The sequence below is a fragment of the Gekko japonicus genome, unplaced genomic scaffold (genome assembly GCF_001447785.1).
Source record: "Gekko japonicus isolate JY-2015 unplaced genomic scaffold, Gekko_japonicus_V1.1 scaffold53, whole genome shotgun sequence".
Classification (NCBI taxonomy): Eukaryota; Metazoa; Chordata; class Lepidosauria; order Squamata; family Gekkonidae; genus Gekko; species Gekko japonicus.
This window is the reverse complement of record NW_015162474.1, coordinates 730,204-749,087: the sequence shown is the minus strand read 5'-3', so window position 1 is coordinate 749,087 and position 18,884 is coordinate 730,204. Positions and strand designations below refer to the sequence as shown.

The 18,884-nt window shown below is 45.6% G+C and overlaps 1 protein-coding gene across 1 annotated transcript in view; it reads right to left on the bottom strand.

Annotated features, from left to right (window-relative positions):
• The window catches only part of PTPRB (protein tyrosine phosphatase, receptor type B), a 118,495-nt gene that overhangs the window by 72,004 nt on the left and 27,607 nt on the right, over window positions 1-18,884 (bottom strand). The window contains exons 4-6 of the mRNA XM_015405701.1: window positions 11,190-11,466; window positions 7,227-7,505; window positions 5,529-5,786 (exon numbers count right to left, since the gene is read on the bottom strand). Coding sequence (XP_015261187.1) covers window positions 5,529-5,786; window positions 7,227-7,505; window positions 11,190-11,466 — 814 coding nt within the window. The remainder of the gene's footprint in view (window positions 1-5,528; window positions 5,787-7,226; window positions 7,506-11,189; window positions 11,467-18,884) is intronic.

Here is an 18,884-nt window from a genome sequence, read left to right as displayed (position 1 = left end):
AGCTCAGCAGTGGAGCTGCAAGGCCGCCGCCGGCGGCCGGGACCGTGGGGGGCGGGGTGTGTGGCCTTATGACACACTTCCGGTGATGTCAGGGGGTGTGGCATATGCTAATGAGTTATGCTAATGAGTTCCCCTAGCTCTTTTTCTATGAAACGACCCCTGGTGGTAACGATAGCTGAGAATGGATTAAGGCAGTTGGTAAAACCTCTGAATGGCAGCAAGTCAACATACAAATACAAGAGTTAACAAATGAGGTGAGAACTAAGTTTGGGTCCAGTCACACTTCCAAGACCATCAAAGTTCAATTCTAGGTATAAGCGAGAACTGAGAGACTTAGCATGTACAGATGCATACTTCCTCAGATACACTGAAACAGATTTCCTCTAGCTTCACATATAGGTGTGGGGGTATTAGATGGCAGGAAGGGCTAATTATGTAGCAGTGGGAACAAGCATAGATATAAGGGAAGGAGACAGAGAAATAGACTGGCTTGGCCTCCTTCCAGCCTGTATCCCATCCCAAAGGTAGTAGGTAGTGGGGCTAGGTTGAATGACCCCCCTCCGAAATTGGTGTTGTGTAATACCAGGTCTATCAACAACAAGACCACGGTCCTTCAGGATTTCCTGCTTGAGCAGCATGTAGACCTGGCATGCATGACCGAAACCTAGGTGCAAGATGGGGAGACAGTAGCTCCACCCGGGTATTCAGTCCTTCACCAATCATGGACCAGGGGGCAGGGGGGCCGAGTAGCCCTGCTCATTTGGGAGGCTTACTCCTTGCGTGCGCTCCAATCTCTGAAGTTCACAGGCATTGAGTGTGCTGGCCTAGTGTGGGAAGCTGGGGAGAGTTTGGCTATCTGGGTGGTATACCATCTGCCCAATGCACCGCCACTAGCCTGCTGTCCCTGGTGGAGGCTGTGTCAAGCTGGGCATTGGAGCACCCTAGACTGATAGTCTTGGGCAACTTCAATGTCCATGCTGATGATGCAGCCTCCACACAGGCAGTGGACCTGGTGTCATCCATGGCAGCGCTGGGACTCTCCCAATATGTAACAGTTCCCACTCACCAGGTTGGGCACATGCTTGATTTGATCTTTGCAGGGTGGGGGGTTACAGTGGACCAGATCACTGCGACAGTAGTGCTATGGTTGGACCACCATGCCCTGAAGGCCTGTCTCAATGTGCCACCCCGACCCTCTTTGGGTGGTGAATGTATTTTAGCTCACCCGTAGAGCCAAATGGACCCCATGCAGCTTCAGATGGCTCTATGGGATCCGATGCCCCTGGGTGGCTTGTGGGATGAGCTTGTAGGGGATTGGCACAGCTGACTCTCTGCAGCTATCAATGAGATCGCTCCCCGGCGCCCTCTGCACCCCTGCTCTAGGCTTGCTCCCTAGTTTACCCAGGAGCTGAGGATTATAAAGCAACGGCTGAGATGGCTACAGAGATGGTGGCAGCATGCTCACAATGAAGCTACAAGAGCATCTTACAGGACGTTTATGAGATCCTATGAGATGGCAGTCAAAGCCGTGAAGAGAGAGTTTTATGCGGCCATGATTGCATCTGAGAGTTCACACCCAGCCCAATTATTTAGAACTATTAAGTCTTTGACAGTCTTGCCACAGGGTAAACCAATCATTAGGGAATTGGACATTGGCTGTGAGGCTTTTGCGAGCTATTTTGCAGATAAGGACTTGTCGCTCCGCCGCGATCTCCCTGCCACAATTGAGACAGTGAATAAACTCAAGGCTCCATGCACATCTTCTAGTCCGGTTTTGGATTGTTTCAGTCCACTCAGTCTAGAGGAAGTCGACAGATTGCTTTCGACTGTATGCCCAACCACATGCAGCCTTGATTCATGCCCTTCATGGCTAATTGAGCCATGGAACAGTCTGCCTTGGGAGGTGGTGGATGCTCCTTTGCTGGACGTTTTCAAGTGGAGGCTGGACAACCATCTTTCAGGTATTTTGTAGGTATGTAGGGCTATCTTTCAGCTATGCTCCTGCAGAGTGCAGGGGATTGGACTAGATCACCTGCAAGGTCCCTTCCAACTCTAACATTCTATGATTCTATAATTAAAGCTGCCCATGAGGGGTTACGAGGTGCCCTTAGCGAGTTCCCTGTGGCACTCAAGGAAGTGATGGTCCGCCCGCTCTTTAAAAAATCATCTCTGGGCCCGGCTGAATTGGCAAACTATTGGCCGGTTTCCAATTTGCCCTATCTGGGCAAATTAATTGAGGGGGCGGTGGTGCTACCGTTGCAGGGCTTTATGGATGACACTTCCATGTTAGATCCCTTCTGGTCTGGCTTTTGCCCAGGCCATGGGACAGAGATGCTTTGCAATGGCTCGCCTCCTTTCTCCAAGGTTGGGGACAAAGGGTCGCTCTCGGGGATCAGCTGTCTCGAAGGCATCTGCTGATTTGTGGAATGCCCCAAGGGGCGGTGCTTTCCCAGATGTTATTTAACATCTATATGCGCCCCCTTGCCCAGATTGCCCAGAGGCATGGGCTGGGATGTCACCAATATGCAGATGACACCCAGCTATATCTGTTGTTGGGTGGTCAGTCCGACTCTACCCTGGAAGATCTGGGCTGGGTATTACAAGCCGTGGCTGGTTGGCTTAGACTGAGCCGATTGAAATTGAATCCAATGAAGACAGAGGTGATTAGGCAGTTGGTTTCCTTCCTCAGACACAATGATCTGGCAACAGTGATCCACGCAATGGTGACCTTGAGATTGGACTACTGTAATGCTCTCTAAATGGGGCTGCCCTTGTTGCAAATCCGGAAGCTGCAGCTGGTGCAAAATGCCGCAGTCAGGCTGCTGATGGGTCTCCCTTTGCAGGAGCATATCCAGCCTGTGCTGAAAGCATAGCATTGGCTACCAATAGCATACTGACTTCAATTCAAGGTGCTGGTTTTAACCTTTAAAGCCCTATATCGTCTGGGGCCTACTTACCTGAGGGACTGACTTTCCCCACATATTCCCCAGAGAGCACTGTGGTCGGGGTCTCAAAATCGTTTGGCCCTCCGTGGACCCAAAAATACCAGGCTGGCCTCCACCAGGGCCAGGGCCTTTTCAGTAGCGGCTCTGTATTGGTGGAATAAGCTCCTGGAAGACATCAGGGCCCTGTGGGACCTCTCACAGTTCCGCAGGGCCTGCACAATGGAGCTCTTCCACCAGGCCTTTGATTAGGAGCCACTTCCAACAACCAAACTGTGGTAAGGCCCCCCTACACTATCACCAGGAGCCTGTGACAGCCTCTATAAATGGTCTGATAAGCTGTTTACCAATTCTGGCTATACTCCTTTGTGACCACGGCCTACTGGGATTTCTACATAATATCATACCGCCACTAGCACTTTATTTTGTTATTGTATATGATTTTTATGATGTTTATAATTTGTGTTTTAATTTATTTTAACTCTTAATGTAAGCTGCCCTGAGCCTGCCTTGGCGGGGAGGGTGGGATATAAATTGAATTAATTAAATAAATACATAAATAATTAGAGTCAAGATGCATATGTACATCTGAGATTGGAATGATGTAGTTGGTAAGGTCTGTGAATAGCAGCAAATACCATACAGATAATAAAAGAGTTAATAACAGATGTGAAAACTAAGTTAGAGTCCTGTGGCACCTTTAAGATCAACAAAGTTTAATTCTGAGTATGTGAGAACTGAGTGATTTAGAATATGTAGTGAGATAAGAAGCCGATATCTCTGTTAAGCTCTGGGGGTTCCATTGTCCTGAGTTTTATAATAACTTGTATTTCAGCAGTCTTCCATTCCAGGCTGTTTCTGAAATTCCTTTGCAGTAAAACAGCTACTTTGAGGTGCCCCATTGAGTGCCTCTTTAGAATACCAGCAGTTGGGAGGCAAGGGCAAGTTTTATTCAACCACATCTCTGAATATCCTCCAAGCCCCCAGTATGGGTCAGTCACCAGAGGTCACCATGACTTCCAGGTGCACACACTCACATGAACACACACACACAAACATGGTAGGTAGAGGGTATTGGCTTCGGAACTGCATCCTGGACAATGAAATCACCCATCCTGATGGGGTGTTGTTTTTGTAATACATCCAGTTGTGTATATTGCCACATTTTAAAAATATAACATATCAGGACAGTATATATAGGGCTGCCAGGCTTCCCACTATGCTAGGAAGCCCCTCATTGGTAGCTGCCCTTGTCCACTGCCACTCTGAGCACTGGGTGGGAGAAAGTTTTTTTTAAAAAAATCAACATTCTGTGTGCTACTATGTCATTTCTGGGGAAAACCTGAAAGAGACATGCGGCAGCTCTAGGAATCGCTAGAAACCCCAAGGTTTTACCACAGAGCTTCTGGTGATTCCTAGAGCTACCCCATGTCACTTCTGGGTTTTTCCTGGAAGTGACATAGTGGTGCACAGGACATCAAGGCCCCCGATGTTCCCACCCTCAAACCTCCCATCAGTTTTCAGGCACAGCCTAAGGGTATACTCCAAACTTCAGTACATGTATATCCAGGCTCTCACACTCTGAGCATTTCATACATTCTAGTCACATGTCCATCATGCCCATATTGCTTTTGCACACTCCAAAATCTAGACTCCACATAAACCTTTGAACAAAATTCTGATGCCATGCCAAATGCTCAACTACCGCTGAATGTAGCTGGCTTTTTTTTTTAGTGTTCAGAAGCAACAACATTAGAGAAGATGACCTTGATGGTGTTTTTAAGTGGTTTTTTTTTGTTCTGGGACAAACATAAACCAATCATTTAGTTACTCTGATTGCTTTGCTGTCTTAATAGGACTCAGCAACTCCAGTTACAGGGTTGTTTGCAGTCACTGACTTATTTAATCACGGAATCTCAACAACTTTGGGAGCAGCCATTTCTATCCATTCACCCCTCTCACCGCAGACTGACCCTTCCCTCCTATGCTGCTCCTTAGGGTCTGCTGACACCCCCCCCTGAAACAAAATGGGGGTTGAGCGAGCTGTAGCAGGAAGGGGAAGTAGGAAAGTCTCACTCCACAAAGCTTGCTCTATGATCTTGTGGAATATTACTGCTATTAATATAAGAAAAAAATTATGACAACATCAACATCAATGGCAACTATTTTACTAGTTGAAACACTTGAGTCATATGGACTCTTCCAAGAGTTCAGAGTTATACTGAAGCAGGAGACAGAAAAATGCCTAACATGGGCCAACTGCTAACTATTATATTCTATTGCTTTGATCCAGCAATTTGCTGTTGTGGATGAAGCTCCAAGGTGCCTAGTATGTCCTTGGCATGCTATAGCTGCTCCCTTTACATAAGTGAACGGGGTAGCCCTTGCACATGCTTAACTGCATATGAATTAAAGTGAGTTATTCAATTGCTATTAACTCAAGAAGCTCAAGACTGCAACTCTTTCTGTTTCCCATGAAAACCACACTTCTTACAATCTTATGTATTACAGTGGAACTATAGAGCAATTTATGTCAACAAAGTCTGCCACAATTTTGCCACAGAGAACAATTTGTAAAAGTCTCACCAGTCCTAATTAGCCTAAAATTGTAGTTCTCCAGTTCTCCAGCCCTGGTGATGATTGTAAGATTATATTCATGTCCTGGTGTTAGTCCTGAAAAATTGTAGGACAAAACATGTTTCTCTAGTTCATTTTGTTGAAGTTGACTGCCTTTGTCCAGCAAAATCAGTCTGTATTGCTCCACATTCCCAACTCCTGGTAACCAAGAAACATGGACTGATTCCATCTGGACAGAGATTTGGATGTTTTCTGCTGGAGAAGGAGCTGTTAAGAGGAGAGAAGGAATAAGAAAAATAATGATTATTTTTTAAAAAATTGCATAAACTGTTGAAAATATTTAAAGCTGGTTTTCTTCTTTAAGGCCGCGGTCAGACTTCCTTTAGATCTGACTCAGCTGCGAATGCCTGACAGATCTAAAGGGCACAATCCAACAGCAACATCTGGGAAAGGTCCCACAGTCGTTGGCAACCCATGCCTCTCTGCCACAGAAGCAGAGATAAAAGACACCGGGGAAAGTCCAGTCCTAATGCTTGCTGATGGGCTAGGGATGGACTTTCCCCTGTCTGATTGCTCAAGCATGCTATCAGGATGGACTGCTCACTCCATCCCTACTTAGTGCTGATGTTTTTCCTCGCTTAGCAGTATGTGCATAACCACATACTCCGTGGGGAACCCTCAGTGCAGAGGTGTGATTCCCTGTTTATGTGCATGGGAAACAAAAGGCAACCCCCTCCACTCAGTTGAACATGCCGTCTGATCAGACAGTGATGGGCTGAGCCCGCAGCTACAAAGGATGTGTGATCGGCACTGCCATGTTAATGTCAACCGGGGGAAACAGGCTTGCTTCCCCTCTGCACCAAATCGCACGTTTGACTGCAGCCTAAAAGACTCTAACATTTAACACAATAAGAAAGATAGCTGAATTTAACTTCAGACATTTCTTTAGGCTCAAAATAGAAATCAAAATCTGAGTACATCAGCTTTTCCACAACAAGAAAGGCATGGAGCTTCTCCAAGTCAATCTTCCTTGTGGTCCAAAGAGGGGAAACAAGTCTACTTATCAGTCCACCTCATGCTTTGGTGAATGATTGATTCAATTTATAAACTGCCCTCCCTCGGAGGATTTCTGCCTTCACTGACTTCAGAGCCTTTTACAGAAGTCTTGGCCTTTGAGTACCTACCTGGTAATTGAGTTTGTTTGGAAACTCAGTCTGCAGTCCAACCCTGCAGGACTAGCTTTTCTTGTTAATTCCCCTGAAAGGCTGGGAGACTTGTCCTTTTGCTCGTAAGCTATTGAGATAGACTGAAAGGACTGGTGGTACCTAACAAGACTAGGGTGAGGTTAGTCTTTCTCTGGTATTTTTGCACCTTTGTTTTGCAGCAGCTTCCCTTAACAAAAGTTCTTAGCCTGGGTTTGGATAAGGACTTTTGACTGTGACAGAATTCCATTAATCCACCCCCTGTCTGTTTTGCAACAGACTTCTTCTGTTACCCATACTGGGGTTCAGATGTTTCTGTTCAGGAAACTGTTACAAATAATAAAGGAAACTCTTTTGCAGTGCCATCTTAAACAGTTATACTTTCTTTGAATGGGAGTGCTAGTATTGCTCTTGCAAGTCCTGTACTAGCTTAATGGCAGGGTTGACATTATTCTCTTGGTCGAAACAATTCTTTTCATGAATTACTTAAAGAAAACAATCTTACCAGTAAAACCACTGACATCAATGGTGGGGCTATTTTTAGTTCCAGCAATGGCACTGATAGAGATAGTGTATTTGCTGCCAGGTATGAGATTAGCAAATGTCTCTTCATTTCTTGAAATGCCTCCTGGCACATGGATCTCCTGAACTTTTTGGATAGTAGAATCAAATAACTGTAGCTCATATCGATCTACTTTTCCTAAGGAAGGGCTCCACCAAACCTGCAAGGTGGTGGTTGAGATTTTTTCTTTTTTGATTTCAAATCTTGCAGGTGGCAAAGGATCTGTATTCAGAAATAAATAAATAATACCAAGAGAGAAAGAAAAATCCATAATGCAAAGTACATCCATTCACTTAAAACCTGTGAAAAGTGCTAATAATAAAATGTCAATGTCTCTCCGTTGTGGGGACTGGAGAGGTAAAGTAGAGGTCAGGCATATCTCAAGGGAAGAGCCAAAGGGATCTGGGAAAGCATGGGAGGGATACGGGAGAGTAGGAAAAAATTAATAATGACAAACCAGGAAGTGAAGCACAGAAAAAGGTTAAGTGCCATATTGAGGAAGACACAGGAAGAAGACATTGGGCTGAAGATGATTATGGTGTTGATGGGAGAGATGGACATACTAGGGAAACATGGCTTTCAGGCAAGGAGGAGTTACTAGTCCACAGTGCTGTGTACTGCTTTGTGCAGGGATGGAGAGGGCAATTAGATTACATAAGCTGCTGTTATACTTCTTTTAACCTGGAAGAACAAATATCTGATAAAACCCACTTAAGAAGAAATGCTACACAAGCAAAATGCTGATATCACATGCTGCTTCTGACTGGCCCATGGCAAACGGGGAGTATCTCTGGAAGCACTGGTGACAATGCATAGGCATGCTTTCATTCTGTACTGGAAAAGACACCACCCAGGTCAAAAGCAGTATGGAACGGACTTGAGGGTTGGCCAACCGGTACCCCATGTAGGGATTGTGCTTAGGGATGCACAGCCTAGTGTACAGGTCAGAAGCCGTGTGTCAACCTTTCAGATAATCTGGGCTTTTACCACTCAGAACTTGCTCAGGGAACAGTGCAACCCAACCAAAAGCAGCACATGCTGCTCCCAAGCTTGTTAACCCTTTCCCTTGGCCAACAGGGTAGGCTTCCTGGCTGAGACTATATAAAAAGAGATTCTCTCCCTTCTGCTTTAGGTGTCTTCTGGTCATTCTCATGTTAAATCTTCTGTTCAGATTGCACTCCATCTTTTGTATTTGTACCTAGCAGTAAGTATTCAGTTTTCATAACTTTGTGGCTAGACTACTGTAATGTAGTCTACAAAGCACTGGCCTTTATCTGGAAGCTTCAACTGATATAGAATGCAATTGCTACCTTTGATAGAGGATGATCATCAGAAACATGACGTTGATGCTTCAATATCTTTTTTTTGGTGTATTCTTGCCTCAGGTCAAGGCCATGATTTGTAAAACCCTGAACAAGGTTCTGAAATTTATTGTCCAGTATTATATGGTGCTAAGAACTTTAACATTTATTAAGGGCTTTATTTGCTTAACATTTTGTTGCCTGCCCTGATTCTTTGGCTACAATTCAGTTCTTAAGGGCATGGTCTAGTTACACTTAAATCCAATACTGAATACATCTGGAAAATCAAGGACGTGTTCTATTCAGAAATTTGTACTGCCAGATTAAAGTATTTCAGAGTGCTTAATTCTGGCTGGATCATGCCCTAAAACAAATAAACTATTTAACAAAAGTAATGGAGGTGGGACACAAATTTTAAAGCAAATTAAAAGGTTGCGTGCCTAGAAGGCGACGTTCAGAAATTCAGACTTTATCTAATCTATCTAGCCCAGAACACAAAACACTCAGTCCTCTGTACATCCGCTAGAACAAAGGAACAATGAGTTTGGGAAGTGCCTGGCCTGAAAAGCCCTGGCTGGAAACAAACACTTAAAAAACCATTTACATTGTTATAAAGTTCTTGACTGGCAACTGTCCAATACTGATATATCATAGAAATAAAATATTTAAATTATAGGATTTACAGTACTTTATTAATTATTAATTAATGAATTAGTTATTATTAATTATTATTAATTATTATTAATTATTTGAATTTTCTATTAGAAGTTAGTCTTGGTGAAACACTGAGAAACTGTTCTTTATGTAAGATTCAAGTAAGACACATACTTTGCCTGCATTGTCACTTTATTAGTAGTATTGATAAAAACTAATTTTATAAGTTATTATTTCAGTTTCCATCCCATAACCAGCAATACCTTAATAGTGGCTTTATGCATTTTAGGAAGTGAGTCTAATTTTCAGATTTTTAAATGTCTTTAACTAAAGCAAAAAGATTTTGCAACATCAGCAGAGAGTGAGCACATATTTAGTAAAAAGGATAAAGGTAAAGGAATGTCCCAACAAAAGACCTCCTTATGACACTAGGTATTACCATTTTTTTCTTTTGGTTAACCATGCTGTTTGCCATTTGATTAAATTAAATTAAATTAAAACTTGGCTTGTGTTCCAGTCTTTATCCATCACATACAAGTGGCTAACATTCATGAAATGAACATTATTTCATCTGGGAATGGTATTTTTAAGAACGATGAAATACATATAGACTCAAACTTTATCTACTTTGCACATTTAAACTCCTTGCTTCCAACAGGGATAACAGTATCATCAACAGCCTTGTTCCATTCATTCAACTACCATGTCATTTTACAGAATACAGTTTCCAACAAGCATAGAAATCTGTCATTAATCATATTCTAGATGTTTCGATTTAAACAGAGTGCCATTCGCTGTATAATAATGTTTTGTATTATTCATTTTCAACCTCCAAGACATGTTTAAATAGCAACAGGAGATAGAAAATCCACGATTTGGTACTTTCAATTCTAAACATTAATACAAGTACAGTAAAATCCTGAACAGGGTTACATGCTTTAAAGCCCATAGACTTCACCTGACTTAGACAAGTGTAATTCTGCTTAGGACTGTACTGTTAGGCTGCAATCCTAAGGACACTTTTCTGGTACTAAGTCCCCCCCAGACATGGGGTTTGTTCCCCTTGTATACTGGTTTTATTGCTCCATTATTAATATTACATTTATAATGCCTAGGAGGCTAGTTTAAAGTATGCATATCATAAACAATAAGAAGTGTCACTTCAGAATATTCATCTTCTATACATTTTACATTTCCAATATAAAGTTGATTTTTAAAAGTACAGAATGCACAGAAGTTCAAATATAACAGAATATTTGTTCAATATTTGTACATGGCAATTATATAAGCAATGAGAGGCTTTTAAAATATATCTAAAGTCACCTGTGTTTCCTTGCAGCAGTACCAGGAACACCTGCTCTTTGCACACTAGAGTTTTCAAGAGTGATCTTACCTATGCACCTGGAGGAAGCATGGTCAGTTCCTCATTTCCAAATGTTATTGTAATTGTTTGGGGAAAAAATCATATCATATTGTACTAAAGACTCTTGAGCAAACAATATCCAAACATTAAAGAGTAAGGCAGGACAAATAACAACATCAGAATGAGGATACCTGACCGAAGTATCATTTGCTTACTGAAAAGGTTGTGAGGGAAGTAATTAGGAACTCTGGATCTAAACTGTTAAAAAAGCTATTAAAAATAATTCTCAGGTGTTCATTTCAAATGGAGATTGCACACCACATCCTTTTAAAGTAATCCAGGTTACTGATTCCCAGCTACAAAAACACCCCTGGATGTTGTTTTCTGAAGGCTAGTATTATTAGCAAAGGGGTGTGGGTGTAATTCTGCACCCAACATCTAACCCTTCTAACTGCTATCTCCATATATTTTCATCGGACACCAACATAACAAATTAGGACAAGTAACACAGAGATAAAAGGGACCACGGATCCACTGTGCACAAACTGCTCCCCAAACAGGCATCTGTCTGCCCCCTGCCAGCCCTACCTGTTTGCACTGTGATGTTGCTGGCTTCGCCGTCAGACAGAGAGACAATCCAGAGGAAGTACAAAGTCCCTGCTTCCAAGCCATTGTAGTCACATTCATAGGAGCCATTGGGTTTCTGGATGGGCTGGCAAACTCTGTATAAGGCACTGTGGGAGCTGCAAGTTACGCTGAAGTTACAAGGGTTTCCAAGACTTCTCCACCTGAGATAGATGGACTGGCTGGAGACCTTCCACTCCGTCTGGTTGATGGGGCATCTTACTGGAGTTGCTAGACCACTCTAAGGAACGATCAGAAACAGCATACAATAAGCATCCTGACCAGTTTAAACAATTCCTCCTATCCTTTTAGACTCTCGCACCTTAATCTTAGACACTCTGGCTTGGAGTGAATCCTACCGAGTGGAGGTGACTTCCTTGCATCTAAAACGACCCAGGCAAACTCACTGGCACGTGTGCTGACTGGATGAATGCATCTGACACACTTCTGCTGTGTAGGCACGATCCCAAAGCCCCCCTTTCGCTCCATGATGAAATTGAGAAAATGAAGGGGGGAATCCATCTATTCCTTTAACATCTTGAAGAGGCCAGAGAGGTTAAAGGATGCGAAACAGGAACTAACGCACACATGTTTGCGGCTGTCGTCTGCAGAACGCACCCGAAACGGCTGACTAAGCGCTTTGGAGCAGCGACCCGACGGAGCATCCTTCAGGTGGGGCGGCCAGCCAAGCTAAGGCAGGTCGGGGAGGGAGGTGGGCGAAAGCGGCGCCCGCAGGAGGGCGTCAGACTCTTGCCTTCAAAAGCCACCCTCCCCCCCCCCCACGGGGCGCCCCGTCTCCCGCTCTGCCAGCGTCACCCACCTTGAGCAGGGCCAGCGCGAGAAGCCACCAGGAGACTCCCGCTCCACATCGCAGCCTTGCCATCCGTTGGGATCTGCAAGGCAGGCTGCGCACCGGGGCGAGGAGGCGCCTTTCACCCCGACGACGGCGCCGGGCTTCCTCGCCCCCCCCACCCCCCAACCCGCGCGGCAAGACTGAGGGTCTCAGCCCGCGGCGGCCCCCTGCTGGCCGGCGCCTCGCTTGCAAGCGCTCAGGAGGCTCCTTGGGCTTTCCTTCGGGCAGGGCGCGCGGCGGGGCGGTGGTCCAGGAGGAGGCGGCGGCGGTGGCGAGAGGTGGCGGTCCGCGGCGCTTCCCATGCTTCCCGCGCAGCCATTCTGACTAACGAGCCGACCCTCGCCAGCCGCTGCAGGGTCTGCGGCCGCGTCTCCTCGATTTTCCCCCCCCGCGCTCTTAGCCTCGCAGCGCCTCGGTCTCAATCTCTCGCTCTTCCTCCGGCGCACCCCACCCCTCTTCCTTCCTCCTTCCCTCCCTTGTCTGGGACTTCTTTCCCAGGGCTATTTCTGACACTGGATGGACGAGGAGATGATTTCCTCCAGGCATTTCTCCTCCTCTCCCTGGAATGTCCTATGTAAACCGTCTCCTTCCACGCTTGCCTCAGCCAGGCTCTCCAAACTGTTCGCCCTCCCGGAGCTTCGAGAGAGGCTCTCTGCTTGTGTGAGAACAGTTTGGGATGATGTGGCATGGGCTCAAGTCGAGGGGGAAGTCAGGCCGTGGGGAGGGAACCACCAGTCCCACTGCATCAGGCGGCCTTTCCTGCTCCCTTCTGTCCTACTCCCAGTCCCAGGTACCTGAAGAGACAGGAGACATGAGCCACCTGGCATTTCCAACAGAAGTCCCAGGGCACCTTAACAACTAATGACATATTAATAGTAGTATTAATGATAGTAATTAATTAATAATAATTATGATTATTTTTACCCCACCTTTCTGCCCTCATAGGGCCACCAAGGCTGCTAACAAATTAAAAATATACAAATTAACACTCAGCTTTCCTGCCTCAGAGCTCACTTCATCAAATGCATAGAGAGTGTACAGCCACATCCACTACCCTGTGGTTTATAACTTTAGGTATAAATGCATCTCCTGTGGACTTCGCACATCTGATAAACAGAGCTCTAACTCACAAAAGCATATGTTGTTAGTCTTCCAGGTGCCACTGGACTTCTGTTTGGTTTCTCTGCAACAGACTAATGCAGCGACCACCCTGGAATTGTGATTGTTCTTGGCATCATGTTTGATGAAGCAACAGATGACAAAGCAGAACAACTCCATCCTCAGCAACTGCCTGGACTATGCAAGCAAGCATTTGCATGATTGGGTGGTTAAAGCAGAGTCGATTGAAACTGAATCTGGGTAAGACAGAGGTTCTGTGGCTGGAGGGGGGAGCCACGGTTGGGTTGCCAACTTCTGACTCTTGACGGAGTGCGGCTATTGCCGGCATTGACCGTCAGGAGTCTGGCTGTGACTTTGGATGCCGCCTTGTCAATGGAGACCCAGGTCAAGAAAGTTGTCAGGCTGGCATTTTTCCAACTGCGCCAGGTTAGGCAACTTGCTCCCTATCTGTCTTGCTCTGACCTAGCCACGGTAATCCATGCAACAGTTACCTCCAGGATAGACTACTGTAACTTGCTGTATGTGGGCCTACCCTTGAGGCTGACTCAGAAGCTCCAACTGATCCAGAATGCGGCCACATGGGTTCCTACGGGGACCCCTCCGATGGCACATATTCAGCCTGTGCTGTGCGAGCTGCACTGGCTTCTGGTGGAGCACTGGATCAGGTTCAAAGTCCTGTTTTTGACCTTTAAGACCCCTAGCGGTCAGGGACCCACATACCTTCGGGACCGCCTCTCCCAGTATGCCCCCAGAAGAGTGTTATGCTCAGGAAGTAAGAACCTCCTGGTGGTTCCTGGCTCAAGAGAGATCCGGCTGTCCGCAACCAGGGCAAGGCTTTTTTGGCCCTGGCCCCTGCCTGGTGGAACTCTCTGCCGGAAAACATCCATGCCCTGTGGGTTTTGTTACCTTTCCACAGGGCATGTCAGGCAGAGATGTTTCACCAGGTATTCGGTTGAGGACAGTGACGGGACAGCACATAGTCTAGCACTCTCATACCCTCCATTCTTCTCAACCCATCCCCCTTCGGAGGCTTGTGGAAGCTGAATTTTTTTATGCCATCTTGGAATTGGATTGTTTTATTTATTGATTTCGGGTCTGCAGTGGCTCAGAGGTTAAGACACTAAATTTGGCAGTTCGAGACCCGAGTGCCGCATGATGGAGTGAGCTCCCATCTCTGGCCCCAGCTCCTACCAACCTAGCAGTTCAGAAGCAAGAAATTGCAAGTAGATAAATAGGTACTGCTTTGGTGGGAAGGTAACAGTGTTCCGTGCACCTTGGCGTTTAGTCATGCTGGCCACATGACCACAGAAAAGTCTTTGGACAGCGCTGGCTCTTCGGCTTGGAAACTGAGATGAGCACTGCCCCCTATCGACTGGCTTTCGAGCAAGGGAAACCTTTACCTTTTTACTTTTATTTATTGATTTGTGTCTTTGCTGTAAGCCACCATGAACCCTGCTCGGAGGGAAAGGTGGCCTAAAAATTTAATAAAAATAAATAAATAAAGTGTTCTTGCAAAGCTGAGATACAGCAACCCATTTTTCTAGAAACATCTTCAGCACCCCCCCCCCCGAAACAGGAAATGTGAATTTCCTTTCTACTATCTTAGCAGGAATAAACCAGCAATCAATAGAAACATTATTTTCTTCTCACATTCATTCAGTAAAACCTTTATCTTTATAACATCAAGTAGAATGTTATATGTGGTAATATTGCCACGTCCTCTAAAATCCCATGGATTGGAGGAGTGACATTAAAGTGGAGGTTTCATTTAGTTACTGTGGCTAGTAGTTATTGTCAAGGTGGGGGCCTGCAGGAAGATCCTTGCTGGATCAGGGGAATGCTGTAGACATAGTTTATCTTGATTTCATTAAGGCTTGTGATAAGGTTCCACATAATATTCTTGTTGACAAATTGGAAAAATGTGGTTTGGATCCCATTACTGTTAGGTGGATCTGACAGTATTGCACTCAAAGAGTGCTTTTGAATGGTTCCTCGTCCTCTTGGAGAGCAGTGACAAGTAGAGTGCCTCAAGAATCTGTCCTGGGAACTGTTTTGTTCAACATCTTTATCAACGATTTGGGTGAAGGAACAAAGGGAATGCTTATTAAATTTGCAGATGATACTAAATTGGGAGGGGTAGCAAATACGATAGAAGACAGAGTCTGGATACAGGATGATCTTGACAGGCTGGAAAACTGGGCTAAAACAAATGAAATGAATTTCAATGGGGATAAATGTAAAGTTCTGCATTTAGGTAGGAAAAATCAAATGCATAATTATAGGTTGGGGGAGACTCTTGGCAGTAGTGTGTGCAAAAAAGATCTAGAGGTCTTAGTAGACCATACACTGAACATGAGTCAGCAGTGGGCTGTATCAACAGAAGTATAGTGTCCAGATCATGAAGAGATGGTATCACTTTACTCTGCTCTGGTTAGACCTCTGTTAGAGTATTGTGTTCAGTTTTGGGCACAACAAACAATTGAAGAATGGTATAGACAAGGTGGAACGTGTCCAGAAGAGGGCAATGAAGATGGTGAGGGGTCTGGAGACCAAGTCCTATGAGGAAAAGTTGAAGGAGCTGGGTATGTTTAGCCTGAAGAGGAGACGACTGAGAGGAGATATGATAACCTTCTTCAAGTACTTGAAGGGCTATCATATAGACAATGGTACAGAATTGTTTTCTGTTGCCCCAGGAGGTCGGACCAGAACCAATGGGTTGAAATTAAAGCAGAGAAGCTTTTGGCTCAACATTAGGAAGAACTTCCTGACAGTTTGAGCAGTTCCTCAGTGGAACAGACTTCCTTGGGAGGTGGTGGGCTCTCCTTCTTTGGAGGTTTTCAAACAGAGGCTAGATGGCCATCTGTCAACTATGCTGGTTCTGTGAACTTAGGCAGATCATGAGAGGGAGAGCAGGAAGGGTTGCATCAGTGCTTAGTTCTTGTGGCCCTTTCTTACACGCCCAGGGAAATGCTCCTCGTCACTTTGGGGCCAAGAAGCAATTTTTCTCCAGGCCAGTTTGGCTGGAGATCCTGGAGGTTTCTTGTCATCTTCTGGGCATGGAACTGGGGGTGTGGAGGGGGAGGTATTTGTGAATTTCCTGCCTTTTGCAGAGGGTTGGACTAGATGACTCTGGAGGTCCCTTCCAGCTCTATGATTCCAAATGGGCAATAATTTGGCAATTCCCCTCTCCAAGACTGTATGTGTGCTAAGGCTCTTGAGCAGGCTGATTTCCCCTTTTTCCTTTTAAGTAACTTGCAAATACTTGAACATTCCTTGCCTCTTGGAGTATATTACATACCCATGAGGCTGTTCTTTTGGCAAAGGTCTTTCTGTTTTGGTTAAATTTTCAAAGACATATTTTTCTGGATACCTAGGGAATCTCTCAAGTCTTGACTGTGGATGGCCTGGTTTTTCTATTGTCATGATTGGCATGGATGCCAGCTACTTCACTGTCAGATATAGTGACAAGTGCATCATATTATCATCTTTGGTACTGATGAATATTGACGGCTTGTGGGAATGGGGATTCAATTTGGATCTCCTCAGACTGTCTCCAGAATTCTACGAGCTTTAAGTGGTTTGAACAGACTAATTTCTCCTCCCTTCATTCCTCCCCTCCTAAGAAAGCACTCTCTGGACCTTTCAACATTCTATAACTCCTAGGCATGCTCACTCCTCATAAGATTGGGTTTTTTCTTTCGAATTATTTACAAAGTAATATTTTTCTGCATACTTGGGGTATCCATTGAATATATGGAGATTGCTTGCTTTGTCAGTGGGTGGTTTATCTTTGCTGCTTTTGTGATTGGCCTCACTTTGCTCTTAGATAAGAAATGGGGGGACACAAGTTGGCTCTCCCCCTCTAGAGTTCAATAACTTCCCCTCCCCTTTCCCCTTTCATTGACCCTCAGCTGCTGTCAGCATCCCCTAGGGTTGCCAGCTCCAGGATGGGAAATTCCTGGTGACTTAGGGGTGGAGCCTGAAGGGGTGGAGTTTGAGGAGGGGCCTCAGCAGGGTAAAATGCCATAGAGTCCACTCTCCAAAGCTGCCATTTTCTCCAGGGAAACTTATTTCTCTTGTAATTCTGAGAGAACTCCAGGCCCCACCTAAAGGTTGGCAACCCAATACCATGCATCTGGAAACATATTCATTGCTTCCTGCCTGGCCCATTTTTTCTTTACAAAGTCATATTTTTCTGTGTGCTTGGAAAGTGGTCTGAATATGCAGAAACCTATCTGGTTTCACTTTTTACTTATTTACTTCATTTATGCTCCACCTCATCCCCAATGAGGTCCTAAAGTGGCTTACGTCATTAGTCTCTCCTCCATTTTATCCTTACATCAACCTTGTGAGGTAGGTTAGGATGAGAGTGTATGACTGGCCCAAGGTCAGGCAGAAATCTTCCTTGCAGAGTGGGGATTCAAATGGGGGCAGACTAGAAGACCAAAATGGCCCTGGAAAGGGGCCCTTTGGCCCACTCCTACCCTCTTCCACAAAAGGCAGAGGGAAGGAGCAGGGTTACTGCAGCTTCTGTCCACTCATGTTGTATGGGATAAGGGATGCCATGTCTCTTGCCCATCTGGGGCACTGCCCCCTGTATATGGAAAGCCTGAACACCAGGCTCTGACGTCACCACAATGGCGACGAGAGTAGTCATAACAGTCCCCCTAGTGGTTTAGTGGGGCTAAGCGGGCAGTTTGAATTCAGTTGGTGCAGTGCTGGGGAGAGATTTCAGTTAGAGGAGACGAGTGTTGGCTGTTGACTCTTCCTCTGTAATTCTCTGCTAACAACAGTTTCTGTCCTTCATTTCTGGATTAAAACTGCCTTTTTGCTGTTGTGTTCCTGAACTTATTTTCATGGAAGAAAGAGGTGGGTCGATTCCTCGAAGCTTCCCTTCCCCCCCCCTTCTCCCCCATCTTTGCAATATTGAGACGCTGGGGAGGTGGAGGCGGGGGGGAAAGCAGTTGCTGGTGAAATGGGGATGAGAAGGAGTCTATATTTTCCTCTAATCTACTCAAAAGAAGTTCCATTGGAAGATTGATGCCAAGTGGTGCTTCTGTAGAAATATCCCCCCCCCTTTTTAAATTTGTGTGTGTATGTGTGTGTGTGGGGTGGTGCGTGCATGCGTGTGTCAAACTTCTCTCCCCCCCAAAAAAACTTGCTTCTGAGGAGACGCAAGTGGAGTGGCCCTTTTCTGCCTGGGGGGCTCCTGAGCATTTGCACCGCAAATCCTTGTGCCCATGCATTTGCGCACAGCGAAACTTGGGCGCGTGTGATGCATTCCCCCACCCCCTCCCCAAACGGCGAACGCATCCCCCCCCTCCTGCAGGCTGCTTGCATGACCCATAGCGCCAAGGGGGTCTCCGTTCTCTGCAGCACCCAGAGGGTCCCTCCGAAGGCCTGGCAAGCGGTGCAAATTAGACACGGTGGCCTATGCAATCACCCCCCTCCCCGATTTACGACCAAAGCAGCACGCGCTGGATCGCAGCCTGACGATGCAGGGGGAGGGGGTGCTTTTGACATTTGCCAGGCATTGGGAGAAATGTTCACTTTGACTCCTAATTATGAGAGGAGCTAAATAACATATGCGGAGCTACAAACGGCAGGGTGAAAATTGCCCTTTTCTTTCCTTTTTTAAAATCATATGTGGGTTTTTTTTTTGGGGGGGGCGGGATAATAATTCCACC